At 39.2% G+C, this 13,777-nt stretch overlaps 1 protein-coding gene across 1 annotated transcript in view; it reads right to left on the bottom strand.

Moving 5' to 3' along the window:
* KIF26A (kinesin family member 26A) overlaps positions 1–13,777 on the bottom strand; it is a 99,859-nt gene that overhangs the window by 24,155 nt on the left and 61,927 nt on the right. Inside the window, exon 5 of the mRNA XM_027674086.1 lies at positions 5,940–6,123. Within this exon, the coding sequence (XP_027529887.1) occupies positions 5,940–6,123 (184 nt within the window). The remainder of the gene's footprint in view (positions 1–5,939; positions 6,124–13,777) is intronic.

The following is a 13,777-nucleotide window of genomic DNA, read 5'->3' as shown; positions in this document are numbered from 1 at the left end:
CCTTAGCTATGGCTTGGTAAAGCATAAATGAAAGTAAATGCCTAAAACTCGTAAATGGAGACCAGTATGCATATACCTGTCCAAGAAACATGTCTGACAATTCAGGTCCTCTTTAAATGCTCCACTTCAATTGTCTCACACAGGAGGATCCTGTCATTCTAACACAAAAAAATTGACAGAATCCTTGAAAGCGACAAGCACTTAAAGTTGCTGTTGTAAGTGATGCAGTATTATAAAGAATGAGCTGAATAGAACCCCAGAAAAAAAACATTTTGCATGAAAAAGGTTTCCTACCATGCTAAAGAGAAATAGCACATTAGAATGCTATGCAGCAGCCACTGTAAAAAGGATGCCTTTTTTAATACCACAATATGATAAATTATCTTAAGTAGCACATTAATGTCAGAAATTGAGCATAATCTAACTTCTTTCCAGTGACAATATTAAATGGCTTTCAGACGTCTTTCCTACTATTCTGACATTAAATTTAATAACACCCAGAGAGACCACAAAAATGATTCAGTTACAAGAATCATACTGCACTGGATCATTGCCTTTTAAGTAGGATTCAGCTAAATGATTTGGACTCTGATGCTTTTGGCACATTCAAGAGAAAGGTATGAATTTTACTATGTAACATTTATCAGTAGTGAGCAAAATTCCTTTCAGCATCCAGTTTGCATTGGTAGTGGGATTTTCCTTTGTGCAAGAGTTTGATTATTGTTGATTATATGAAACACAGGTCTCAGACAGACCTACCCTTCTAATTTTTTTTTTCAACTTTTCCCTGCTTGGTATTGTTGAATATTGACAATCCCTACAAGCAGCTGTTAGAGTATATAACATTTTGCAGTATTAGTCAAGAAAATTAACAAAGGGCTTAATTAAAGATTTATATCACAGGACAAGTCCACATACTGCTGCTGAAATTATTATAATGGGAAAAATTAGTATTTCTGAAATGTAAAAGAAATTAATAAGATATTTATTTTCCACCTTCCAGAAGAGTACTTGAAACAGCGAGAAATTATAAATTCAAATTCTAAAAGATACACACGGGCTCTCTGCTGAAGTAGGTCTCTAATAACAAATGCATTCAACCATAAAAGCCATATAGCAATTTCACCGCAGCAGAACTGTATGATACGCATGGAGATGATGATGTGAGATTAGGAATAAATTTAGATGTTGGGCTAAAATAATCAATAACTGAGTTCAAGTGCAAGAACTGGTCATCACGATCTCTCCACATCCTGTCTCGTCCAGTACTTCTCGCAATGCACAGTAATTGCCTTTGCTGTAGTCATGCAGCTTATGAAAAGCAAGAATTCAAAGCCTCTTCCTTTCCCCAAATGCCTGTTGGGCTTAGAAGTTCAAGTCAAGGTCCCACAACCAGTGGTAGGCCAATTATAGACACCATAGAAGAACACAAAATAGTCCAGATGCTGCCTTCAAACAGTTCCTTAGATTCAACTGTCCCATCACCCAATTCAGAATAACTCTTATTTCTGTGTTTAACTTTGAAATCAATGAAAAAGGCTTAATGCCTTCAGCTCACTATTGAGTCAGTGCTTTTGCCAAAGGGAGTTTTTTGCACGATAAGCCAGTAGTCACAGTAGGACAGCTTTGAAAGTGCGTACCAAGTAAGGATAAGGAAGATAAAATTCTAAGTACAGATGTTAATTTGTTTGGTGAGATCTTTTTTCCAAGGGTTTAGGTTGACTGGGGTCAAGGTCTATGCCAGCAGTGAAATACACGTCATTGCTGCTTCTGCATGCTGGGGTCTGAGGACCCAGCCCTTCCCTCAGTCACAGGAGTGCCTCTCCTCTGAGAAGGTAATTTGGAGACAAATACATTATAGAGGCGGGGACATCTTTATAATTCTTGCTGCCATCCCCTCAAACTTCTTTAAAGATATCACCTCAAGGAAGAAGGCGAGTACAGGAAAAAAACCATCAATGAGTGGCTGTTATTTAAACATTATGAGCCTGAGGAGGAACATGTATTTATATCACATATTGTTAGAGACCCCCTAAAACTAACAATGCTTAATCTTTTTGCCTTCTGAACAGTCAGTAAAGCATTTCTTTAGAAGCTCAAGTTGATAACAAACAAATGCTGTAGCTTCCACGTTGGCTGTTAAAATGGGTTCTGGTCACATCTAATTTCCTTACAGCTTACTGTCCGCGCATGCATAGTTAGAGCTGCTTTTCCTGTGTACATTACTTTGTGTTAATCAATGTGAAAGTCCATCTGCCTCCTTACTCACTCAGTAACTTCAGTGTTGTGACATCATTTTCCAAATCTTCACAGTCAGTTTTAGTTTTGGCTGCTGTGAATACACAGCTTCACCACCTCACCCAAACTATGTAATAGAGGCGACACCAAACAGGATGGATTTCCATATGACAACACCACTAATTTTGCTTCAGTGTGAAATCTACCCTCGTTTCCTACCAGTTATTAAGCCACTAGAGAATATATGACAAATTAGAGTTCTTTAAGAAACTTAGGTCAAGGCACTTGTCAAAAAGCTTTTACATAATCCACTCTATAAATCAGACCAACCCTATTCTAATGCTCACTGACTCTTATGCAAAATGCTAATGTATGTGCTCCATCTGTAAAAGCTTCAACAACTGATCTCTCCTATATGCCATTAATTCCTGCCTGCTAATTTTTATCTTTATTATTGTTTCAACCACTTTGCCTGTATACCTGGTCTCAAAGTCAGCCTTATGACACTATACTTCTAGATTCCCTCTGGAGACCTTGTTCTACTTTTGACCCTCACGTTTTCCACATTCTGTTCCTGTATCTCTTATAACATATTGAATACGAGCTAAAATGCAACCTTGAGTATCCCTGGGGTGACAAAATATTAAGAATTACCACTGCAGGGACCATACAGAAAGCCATTCATATTTGCCATTGTAAATGTTTCCATGTGCACTTTAAGTTTCCAGCAGATTTACAAAAGAAATGAGACTACTAAGAATGTGTCAGTACAGATAATAATTAGTTGCTGTAGTATTCAGGCCTTAATCACTTACAATAAATGATATTTTGGTACAGTTGGCATACCATTCATCTCTTCAGTTTGCCACATTGCTCTCATTGAAGCATCTTGGACACTTCATGGGTTTCCAGTTGGTTACTTCTATTCATCATTCTTGCACAACTTCCTCTCCTCGGAGGTGAGGGAGGAAAAAGCTGCCCCACCAGATGCTTAACCCACTGTAACTACACAGTAATAGTTGGGTGAGGGACACTGCTGACATGGGAATGATCACATAAACCAAGGACAGCATGAGCCACAGATGCTGTGGTAGGAAAAAGTGACTCCATAATTCATCACTGATTCTGTCCTCTGTGTGTATTTTATACTCATCACTGGACCAGCTGCAAAAAAAACCTGAGGAAAATGATAATCAGGAGGAGTGTAAAGTAAAAAGCTGTTAGAAGAGAGACTGAAGTTAACAGAGGATCACAGCACAACTGCCAGTGTTTACTGATTGTTCTCTCAATTGCTATGATACTTAAAGCAGTGAGGAATAAAAGTGATTACTTTATTCCCATCACCCTCATCATGAGATACCAGCTGAGTAAATCTTGATCAGCAGAAGTTGATGAAGAGGAAATAATGGAGAGTGGTAATGCATAGTGAGCTAAATGCTATCAAAAGCTGTTTGGCATTGCTCAGAAAAGGTGAAACTATGAGTTTTTACTACTAAAGTACACCTATAGAGAAGTGACACTGTTCCTCTGACCACAAGTTCTAAGAATTTGGACACATGAGATTTTATTTGTGCTGATTCATAATTTTTACAAAAAGCTGTATTGCTGGAGGGCTTTTTTTATGGGCCAATACTGATGCTTGTGATGTTGCAAAAGAGGAATGGGTTAAGAGAGACATTTAATAGGTATTGCATATCAAACTGGATGAAAGAAGATGCCTAGTTACTTTGTTTTTTGAGGACCATTAAAACTGGGAACCAGCATACCACATCACCATTTGGATGGTCTAGGTTTTAACTGTAAGAACTAAAGGGCTGATTCAATTAGCAGAGTTTCTAACCTCTCCAGCACAGCACAGGATTCTTCCAAATTTTGGTTAACAAGTATGTGGTGAGAAGGACTCAGCTGAAATCTTGGGCCCAAACAGTATCTTCAATACTCAATGATCCTTGTAGGTCCTGTCCAACTCAGGATATGCTATGATTCCATGTTTTTAATGCCTTCAGCTGAGAGCTAAACAACAGACATTTTGAGGGTTAATAGTAACTCACTGACCCATAAACTCTGGAAATTCTTGTTGTAATGTGCCAGGCAGGGGAGGAATGCCACCCACATTTCCAGCATGCTACAGATATATATCCTGTGCTGAAGGAGAAGCTTCCACAGCTGATTTGCTCAAGGTCCTACCATACTCCTTAGCATTTTGGTAGAGCTCTTCCCTTCGAAAGCTCTCTGCTCTACTCACTAATGAAGAAAATAGGTAGAGCACATGACTCAAGGCATATAATCTCCTGCTATCTGGGATAATGCACTTGATCTACATTAGACTTCTGAATCTTGTTTAAGACACCAGATAAACCAGAGCTTTCCATAAAGTACAGGTCTTGCTGGGAAGCTCCACCAGCCACCCTCAAAGCATAGTACAAAGGCTGAAGTTTCTTGGCTAGACATAGCTGGAGGCACACAAGTGCAATGAGGTGCAAAGACAGTTTTATTGAGCCGTAGGCACAAGGACATACAATCACACTTTAAAGGTCTTCCTAAGGGAACGTGCCTCAGAAATGCCATCCTCCCTGTTATTTTGCCATGGACAAGCACTAAGTCTCACAGAAAAAAGGCAGGCTCAACAAGTGGGCTCTGTTAAAAACACACACATAGAAAGGGTATTCCTTAGCAAAACCTCATCCACCTGGGAATCTCTAAATTACTGTGTCAGGTTTTCCGTATTTCACCATTTGATACTTCATCCTCTTTTCTAAGACACCAGAAAGACAGGAGAAGAAACCACATTTTCATCTGTGAGTTTCCACCTGCTTAAAACAGCCAAAACTATTGCTTTGTTTTCCATTTAGCACAAACTCACTGAGTTAGGAAATACAGAGTATTCTCTGTGAGCAAGTGTCAGCTGTAGGTATTTAGGCTGACAATCTCTTTCTGTTAATGCTGATTTGTGTAGTTACTCTAGGTGCATATTTTAGCTCTCCTGTGCACATTACATACTTCAATTCTATCTTCAAACACTAATCTCTTGTAGCCTATGTAAATAAGTGTTCAGACTCTGCTGTGTGGGTGATTAAACAGTTATAAATATGAATAAAGCTCTAAGTAATTGGCTTGTATTTTAATTAATTTTAGATAAAATTAGCACAAGTTTTTCCATTTCAAAAGGTGCCGCATTTCCTAAGCTGGTGAAACGTATATTTCTCTCCTGCTACTCCATTTTCCTACTCTTGCTTTACAATGACACGTGAAGCAGAGAGAAACAAAGCCCCCTCAGTGTATCTCCTTAATCTCAGCAGACAGACAGCACCAGCATCAGTGGCTGAGCCTTGCTGGCAATGCAGAGACTATTTCTTCCACAGGCAAAGCCTGTATGTGCATTGGTTTAGGACCAATGATGTCAAAGGAAATTTTGTCTCTACTTTAACAGAAGGAAGGGCAAAACAACTTTTGCCATTACTGTTGTCAGTGATGTTAACAGGTTTCAAGGAAGCCTGCACTCCACCACTGAATCTGCCCTGAGCCTTCCAACTCTTCACAAAGTCAATAGGAGATAACAGGAACATTCAAAAGGATGTGGTTATCTCTCTATCCCAAGACCCTTTCCTTGAGCCTACCCAGCTCTGTTCTAGGCTGAAAGCTTCCAGCCCCATTAAAATTTGTCTAGAAAACTGTTTTAAAAAATTGAAATCCAAAGTTACCTTTCCAATGCCAGGGTTGTCCTTGATTTTGGACACAGCTCTCAGAAGGCATGGTGGTGCTGGGGGAGGACAGAGCTGCAGGATGCCACTAAAGTTAGTAGCATAAATAGAGAAGTCGTGTGTGTGTGGCAGGGGCGGATGGTATTTCTTTCTCTTCGAAGACAGGTTAAGCTTCTGTGCTGCTCTGTATAAAATAATAGCAAGAAAGGACAACGTTACTAGGTGTTAATGGGAATCTGGACCAGACAAACAGATGCTCATTGTCATCACTGCCTGCTTAACAAATCAAGTCATTGCATTCTAATCTGATTTCATAAGGATAAACCATCAGGATGCCAATAGAAGGAAATATGGGTAGGAAAATTACTGGCAAAATATTCAGTTAACTTCTCCACCAACAGTGTTTCAATTATTATCTAACTTTCCCTTCTTTCCCCCAACAGCTAGCATCTGAATCCTAAAAAGCTAACATCTCACTGACATAATAAATAGCTGAAATAATCCCCTTGTCACTGGCAGAACCAGATGGACTTTGTTGGTGATAACATTATGAAAGTGGTTCTTTGTACTCTACAAGTTACTCAAGGCAGAGAATAACACTCCAAGTCAGCCAAGCTCAAGATCCTCTCCTGTTGGCTGCACAGAAAATCCTTAGATAACAGAAAATTTCCTTCAAGACAGATTGGTTTTTCCTCCCCAATTCCATTCTTTCACATTAAAATGGAAAGCTATTAAAAAGACATGCTTTAATGTGGTGAATGATAATGATGCTGCTTTTAACATGTAGAATTTCAAAACATAAAAGATGAAGGAGGAAAAATTAGAACATACAATTAAAATTGTAACATTCTTCCCTGTGAATAAAAATAGGAATATAATCATTTTTTTCTGTTATTTCCCATCAGCAACACTGAACAATATAGCAAGAAACGACAACAGAAACCCACATGGAAAAAAAAAATTACCCTGCAGATTTAAGTAGAATAAAAATGTGTTAGCAAGCGCATGCTGGGCATCTGGGGGTGGCAGTGAGGGTGAAATCTCAGCTCTCTCGAAGTCAAGGAGAGCTTTACCACCCAAATAACACATGTGTGATCTGACCCTGCGGCTGTCAGTAGATAGTAGTCCACTCACAAATAAGTATCGTAAAAGCATCCAACATGTTATTTTTTAACATTACTTTGAACAACAGTAAAATGTTCAAAATTTGCAAAAATGCAAAGTGTTCCACTGCCAGCACCTGTGGACAACTCGAGACCATGCTACTGATGCCAATAGGTCTTCTGGGGACAAATCCTTATTCTGGTCCATGCTTGCAATAAAACGCCTTGTCATTTTGAACATATTAGTTTATAAATATGTGATGACCAAAAGTATCTTTATACAATGACTACTTTATATTTTCATCATGTCTTTCAGCCCAAGATCTCCAAGTACTTTTCAGTGAGATCAAACTGGCACTAGCATCTGTGAAGTATTATAAGCAACAGACAGGGAGAAACTAAGTCAGTGCCTTGCTGTCATACCAAATTAAGGGTAAATCTAGAACTCTAACCTCGCCACGAATCTTGTTGTCAGTCAGTCTCAGGCTAAGTCAGCTTAGTAAGCTGATCACAGATAAAAACTCTTCCTTTTCTTATATTTATGATAGGTTAGAAGCAAAACCAAACACCAAGAGCAGAAGGGCTACGCAGTTTCTTCTAGCAGCACTATTGGCTTCCAATGAGTAACGATACAAAGAACTGGCTGTATCTCAGGAGCAAAATGTCACATTTGAGTCAACATTAGACAGCTAGTCAGCACTAAGGGCAGGACTCTCAATACAGATCTCCAAAATTCCCAGTCCTATGTTCTATATTCCCAAACTTGTGTGTTATGAACCTTTTTACTTCAACTTCCAGAGTTGCAGACCCCCTGTGTGGTCCCTTCTCCCTCTATAAACACTGCAGCATTTAGAAAAAGACAAAGATTCGTATGATGAAAAAATGAGGCTCCAGTTTCAAACTCAGAGGGAGCCTGAAGCCACTGTCTTTTGAGGAGCAAGCTGGACTTTTGCCTCTGAGGAAAGAAGCAGCTTTTGACTCCGACTGCATCCTGAAACCAGCAGGAACTGGATCCCACAGTGAAGCAAAATACCACAAGCATGGGTTTATACAGAACCTCGGTGGGTTGGTGGCAATGAGAACTGATTTAACTGCCTAAATCTCAAATCCCCTTGCTAATACTTCATCCAGTATGAAAACATATGCCTGAAATAGGACACCAGGCACACAGTTGCACAACTTCACAGTGGTTGCAGCTGCACATTAAAACCGTAATGCCTCCTAAATTATATACAGCTTTACTGTGCAGGAAAGAGTCTCTACCTGTTGGTACTGCCATTGTGGAACTCAAGACAGTCATTAGCCTCTATCTCCAAGTACCAATTAACAATTGTGGTTATTATTTAATCATCTTGTTGATTAATATGAAAGATAATGTTTATTTTCTTGTTTACATGCTATGATCCCTTGTTGAAATTATAAAAACTCCTCAAGAGAATGTCTTCAAAGCGCAATCAAGCTATACATTAAATCCTGATGAAATAATTACTCCTGCAACAGATCTGGCTAAAGGAGCTCCTCTGGGAAACATACATGAAAGAGAATGAGATACAAAGGACAAATTTACTCAGGAATTGTGTATTCAAGCAGCCAACTAAGCACTAACACTCAAGGAGTAACTGCACCCAAACAGGCCTAGCTAAGCAAAGCATACAAATAAATCAAGAGAAATTCCACTTTTTAGAAGTACAGAATCTCTCAAAATACCTCAGTAGCATATTTCTGGGACATTTTGATAAGCAGATCTAAGATACTGAATCCACTTCTAGTTCTCTTAACTCCCAAACAACTTTCAAAGTGGTTTGCTTTTGACAATATGTGCCACCTTTCTGCATCTCCACTGTTCAAAGGACAATGCCATTTACTAGCTAAAGCAATTAACTGCTGTAGTGCTGATAAATCCTCTTCCTATGAGTCTGGAGTGCCATGGTTTTACAAAGAAATTTGGCAAAGGGACTGCTGATGTCCATGTGAGATAACAGGAAACTAAAAGGAGAGGAACTGGAGTAGCTGTTGTAGAAAATAATCAGTGCTTTGATGGGCAACAGGCCAATAGCACTAATAATGATGTATATGGTTCACACTTAAAAAGCATCTCTTGTCAGGTAACAGAGCACAAAGCTTAATTACAACCTTTTTGTGTTTGAATGCAAGAATGACTTTGCCTGACATTAAAACAAGGTTGTTTCTGGAGCTGGAACATCACAGATATCATGTACCAGCAGTATCAAACAGCTTGTGGGGTTTGGTTTTATTTGTTGTTTTGGGAAAGGTTAGGTATCTAATGGAAAGAATAGGCTGATTTAGACAAAACAAAACATCACTATCAAGCCATGCACTCTGAATATGAATTCAAGTAATTGTCATCCTCAGCCCCTATAAAAAGCACAGTCAGTTCTTTAACAAAAAGCCAGTTGGGCAGCAGCCTTCATATGCTTTGCTTGGGCTCCCGGACTTGCCCAGGCAAAGAGCACAGCATAAGGACTCATCAATCCTTATGAACTTCTTGCAGAACCAACAATATACTCGGTGGCATCCCAGCCAAGTACTCATTAGGCCAAAATATAGGCCAAGCTGGTCTGGACAGGGGCCCAAATAAATTAAAACAAAATCCAACTTCACAAACCTCCTTACTTCAGAAAAATTCATGAGAGGATGTATTTACATGAAACCAATCCCAAAACACTCCAGAGTGCTAGATTTTCTGCAGTCCTTATCCAACAACCCATTACTGAATCTATACCTAAGTTTCCATTGTGTCTTTTCTCCAGCATTCCTTTTCTCAGGAGAAATTTGTTACATGGAGACAGGGCAGGCAAAGCTCTCCTAAACTGGGCCCTTTTTGCCTAGCACCAGAAAGACAGAATTTGAGCTCGTACCAGATCACTTTCTGTAGGAGCCTAATTGGGTGCCATGCCTATTGCCTGATTTGCTTCTTTTTCTCAAATTTAATCTTGCACAGGAAGCCCTCACATACATCTTCAGCACCACGGTGGGCTGTCTGACTTTCTTCATCATCAACTTCTGTTTCCTCACAGGAAAAATTATGACCTGTAGGGAATACTATGCAAAACTTACATATTACAGTCATTTGTTTCTCCAGGCATTTGCCAAGCATTTTGTCACAGCTTTGTCACAGTTATACACTTTCCACCTAACTTTGCTTTCCCCATTCAGCCTTCACAAGCACTCTTCTACAAAACATTCTCGCAAGGGAAACTAAGCTCCATACTCCTAAGCTTCTCTACCAATTAAAGCATGAGAGACATTCATGTATATTACTTTTACCTCCAGCTGTGAGATCTACTGTCTGCATTTTGCTTAACTCTTTCCCTCTTTAATAGAAGATGTCTTTTAAGACGCTCTGGAGAGTTCTTTCCTCATAGCTAGGTGTCACAGTAGAAAATAAAACTAATATATGGCCCATGCAGGGGCACTCAAATATCAAATGACAAGGGACAATCTCTAACCTGCTCCTTACCCCACACAATTTACAGATTACTAGGTTTTCTGCCATGCATGGATGAGACCAGTGAGGAAAACTATGGCCAGATCAATTACATAATGCTTAGCATCTAGGGAACAAGAACTGTGCAACAACAGCCTCTACAAAGCCTGCTCATTGAAAGAACCATACTATTTTTTATTTTAAATTCTGCCTATGTAGTTAGCATGACATTTCAGATAGTCTGATATACAGCAAGCTGCTTCTAGCTTACACTCACTGCACACGTTCTGCACATTATAGCTGTGAAAGTAAACAGCACAGTTTAAATCTCTTAAGCATTCCTTCTGGGCATAATTTCTCCACAAAAAAAAAAAAGAAAAGTAGATTTGAAACTTTTATAACTATGCAAAATTACAAAATTTTTGCTTAACACTTTGTGGAATTTATTAAGCTTCAGAAGGAAGAGGGATGTGAAATATGCTCTGGGATGCATGCTAGAAATGGGTCAACTGAGATAAATGCAGAGGACTTAATTGACATCGTGGGTTTATGGACAAACTGCGACAAGTCAAAAAGAGAACTGGGAGTCCTGCTTCCCATTACTAACATCCACGGACAAGAAAAATAAAACTTCTGCACATTCATTTCAGCATGACTCATTACATATTAACAGTTTTAGTGTTATTAGCCAGCCTTATCTTTCAGAGATCACAATCATTATTCATATTGTGAGAACGCTTAAGGGCTTCACTGAAAGGGTCAAGGCCAAAGAAGTGTACAGTCCAGGCCTTAAATAGCCTGACATTCAGAGTTTACTTAAGAGAATGCTTACTCAAGACTTTTGGTTTGACCTTGACAGACATCGTGGAAGTGACTTTTATCCTGATTCTGAACCCTCTGCAAAGTTTGCAAGATTGTAGATGCAGGTTTACACTGAGAATCAGTCTACTCTAAAGCAAAGCTTTCCTGAACTTTCCCAGTTCCAACAAGGCATCAACCACCTCCCATAACCAATATCCCAAGCTTTTCCCACTGCAAACCAGCCCTAAAGGAAGCAGTGGGAAAGTCACAGCCTATCATCATATCTGCAGTTCCAGTTATTGTTTCCTTAATTACTCATCAATACAGATAATAAATAGACGGATGTCCTACAATACACCCTCCAGCACTCTGTCCCAAGCCTTCCGCAATTCACAGAATACACTTGGTTGGCATTATTATTTTTCTTATCCGTATTACTGTTTGATTTGTGGTTCTAAAATTAAAAAAGGTAGCACAATGAAAAAGTGTAGTTGCTACCCAAAACCCCAAGCAAAATTAAAAGTCAGTTTCCGCTAACAGCATGCAACGTGGAAAATAAAATGTGATTTAGAAAAAGACATTTTTAAAGAGAAAACTGGGAATGTCTAAATCTGTCATGAAGGTTTGGAAAGGATAGGCACCATCTGTATTTCTACAGTAAATTTTGCCCAAGAAACCACTTCTAAAATATACATAAAACTTTGAGGTTATGGTCTCTTCTTCCCCCTAGAACAAGCTTAGAGGTTCCTGGGATGCAGATATAGCCCCAGGAGGATATAAAGGCTTTCCCCACTTAGTACCACTATACAAGTACAGCACCAAACCTTTGTTTGCTTAGCTGTCCCAGCAATGTTGCTGAGAAGCACTGCCGGGAAGAACAAACAATTAATGTTCCTTATTTCCGTGGTTCAACTTCCTCAATAAATAATCAGTTCATCTGGATCACAATGCACAGCCTCAAACAATGGCACTTCTATAATGGGTGATGGTAATAAAATTTCAATAGAAACCCATTATTCTGAAACATTCCAAAATGTCAAACCACATTTAATATTGTGGGGATGTTACCACACCAACATTATAAAAGAAAGTATCTCCAATACAAGACTAGGTTCATGCAATCTGGGCTTGAATTTCACTTTGACCTCTTACTTTTCTCTTACTGTCTCTTATTAAAATCAGCAAGGCAGAAATAAAAATCAGCTATTTATTAGGAAAAGCATCTTCTCACAGCTGGAAGAAGATGAATCCAGAAGAGATTTTTAAGAGGTTATCTACACTTTCCCAATGCTAAAGGGTAGGATGAACTTTACCTAATACAATCCAATATATATTTCTCCAATTTATTCTTAGAAACCTCTCGTTAAAGCAAGTCCACAGCCTCCCGAGGCAATCAATTCCAGTTTTTAACTAGTCTTACTCTTCGAAAATTCACATCTCATGTCTCTCATTCTTTATCTTCCCCCCACCTCATCAGCAGATATGCAGAGGAGCTTATTTCCTTCTCCTGCCGAAGCTGTTACCTGTATGAAAGCCACTACCACACCTTAGTATTTTCTTTTACAAATTGACAAGTTCTAATCCTTCCAACCTTTCCTCACAGTTCAGGTTTCCTTGATTTCTGACTATCCTTGTTGTTCTCCTCCTACTGTATTCACAGCTTCATAAAGTATGGAATCAGGGCTTCATGCATCAGTGAGAAATAATCAAGTGTCACCTAAATTTAGGCACCATAGAGAAAAGCCAGGCAAAGCCACTTTGGGATAATCTCAAAGAGACCTCTAGAAGATGACAAGTTAAAACAAACCAGCTGGGTACCCTGAAATAAGAAGAGCTTCTTCATGCCATACAGAACCAAGAGTGATCCTTCCTCTCAGCTACACATTATTAATTTAGCAGAAGCAACCAATCAAGCCCATCTTCAAGCATTCAAGTAGTATTCATACAGGAATTCAAGGAGGAGTTTTAACTATGCTTCTCTGCAATTTTTCCCCAGGTTTGAGAAACACCAAAGAGCAGACCCTCACAAGCACTGATAGTTACACTCCAGCCATTTTTTCCGCTCTCCCAAACCAGCAGCTTCCGAGGTTGCTGCTACAAAATTGTCATGGGTAACGTCAGTTCCGTATTCTCTTCAGATTGTAGATTTCAGGCGCTTTTCTGGCCAAAGAACATTGCTTCAGCAGCCAGGACCAGCATTCAGGAACTGACTTTTATATATATACACATACACTCACCAGAATAACAGCTAGTCACCGCAGCCTGCCACATACCATTTCCAGCTCTGTTCACTAATGATGTTAAACAAAGCAAGAGCAGACGAACATATTGCTGCACTTCCACACTCGCTGTTTACAATTGTACCATATGACAAACTGCTGAAAACCTGTGTAGGTTAATCTTTAAGTAAGCAAGACTGTCAACACCTAATATAGAAATATGTCAGTTCCCAGGCTACACACTGCATAGCTATGTAGTGAAAATAC

The sequence above is a fragment of the Neopelma chrysocephalum genome, unplaced genomic scaffold (assembly GCF_003984885.1).
Source record: "Neopelma chrysocephalum unplaced genomic scaffold, ASM398488v2 Primary Assembly neopelma1_24, whole genome shotgun sequence".
Taxonomy (NCBI): domain Eukaryota; kingdom Metazoa; phylum Chordata; class Aves; order Passeriformes; family Pipridae; genus Neopelma; species Neopelma chrysocephalum.
Note: the sequence above shows the minus strand (reverse complement) of the source record. Positions and strands in the feature narration are given on the sequence as shown.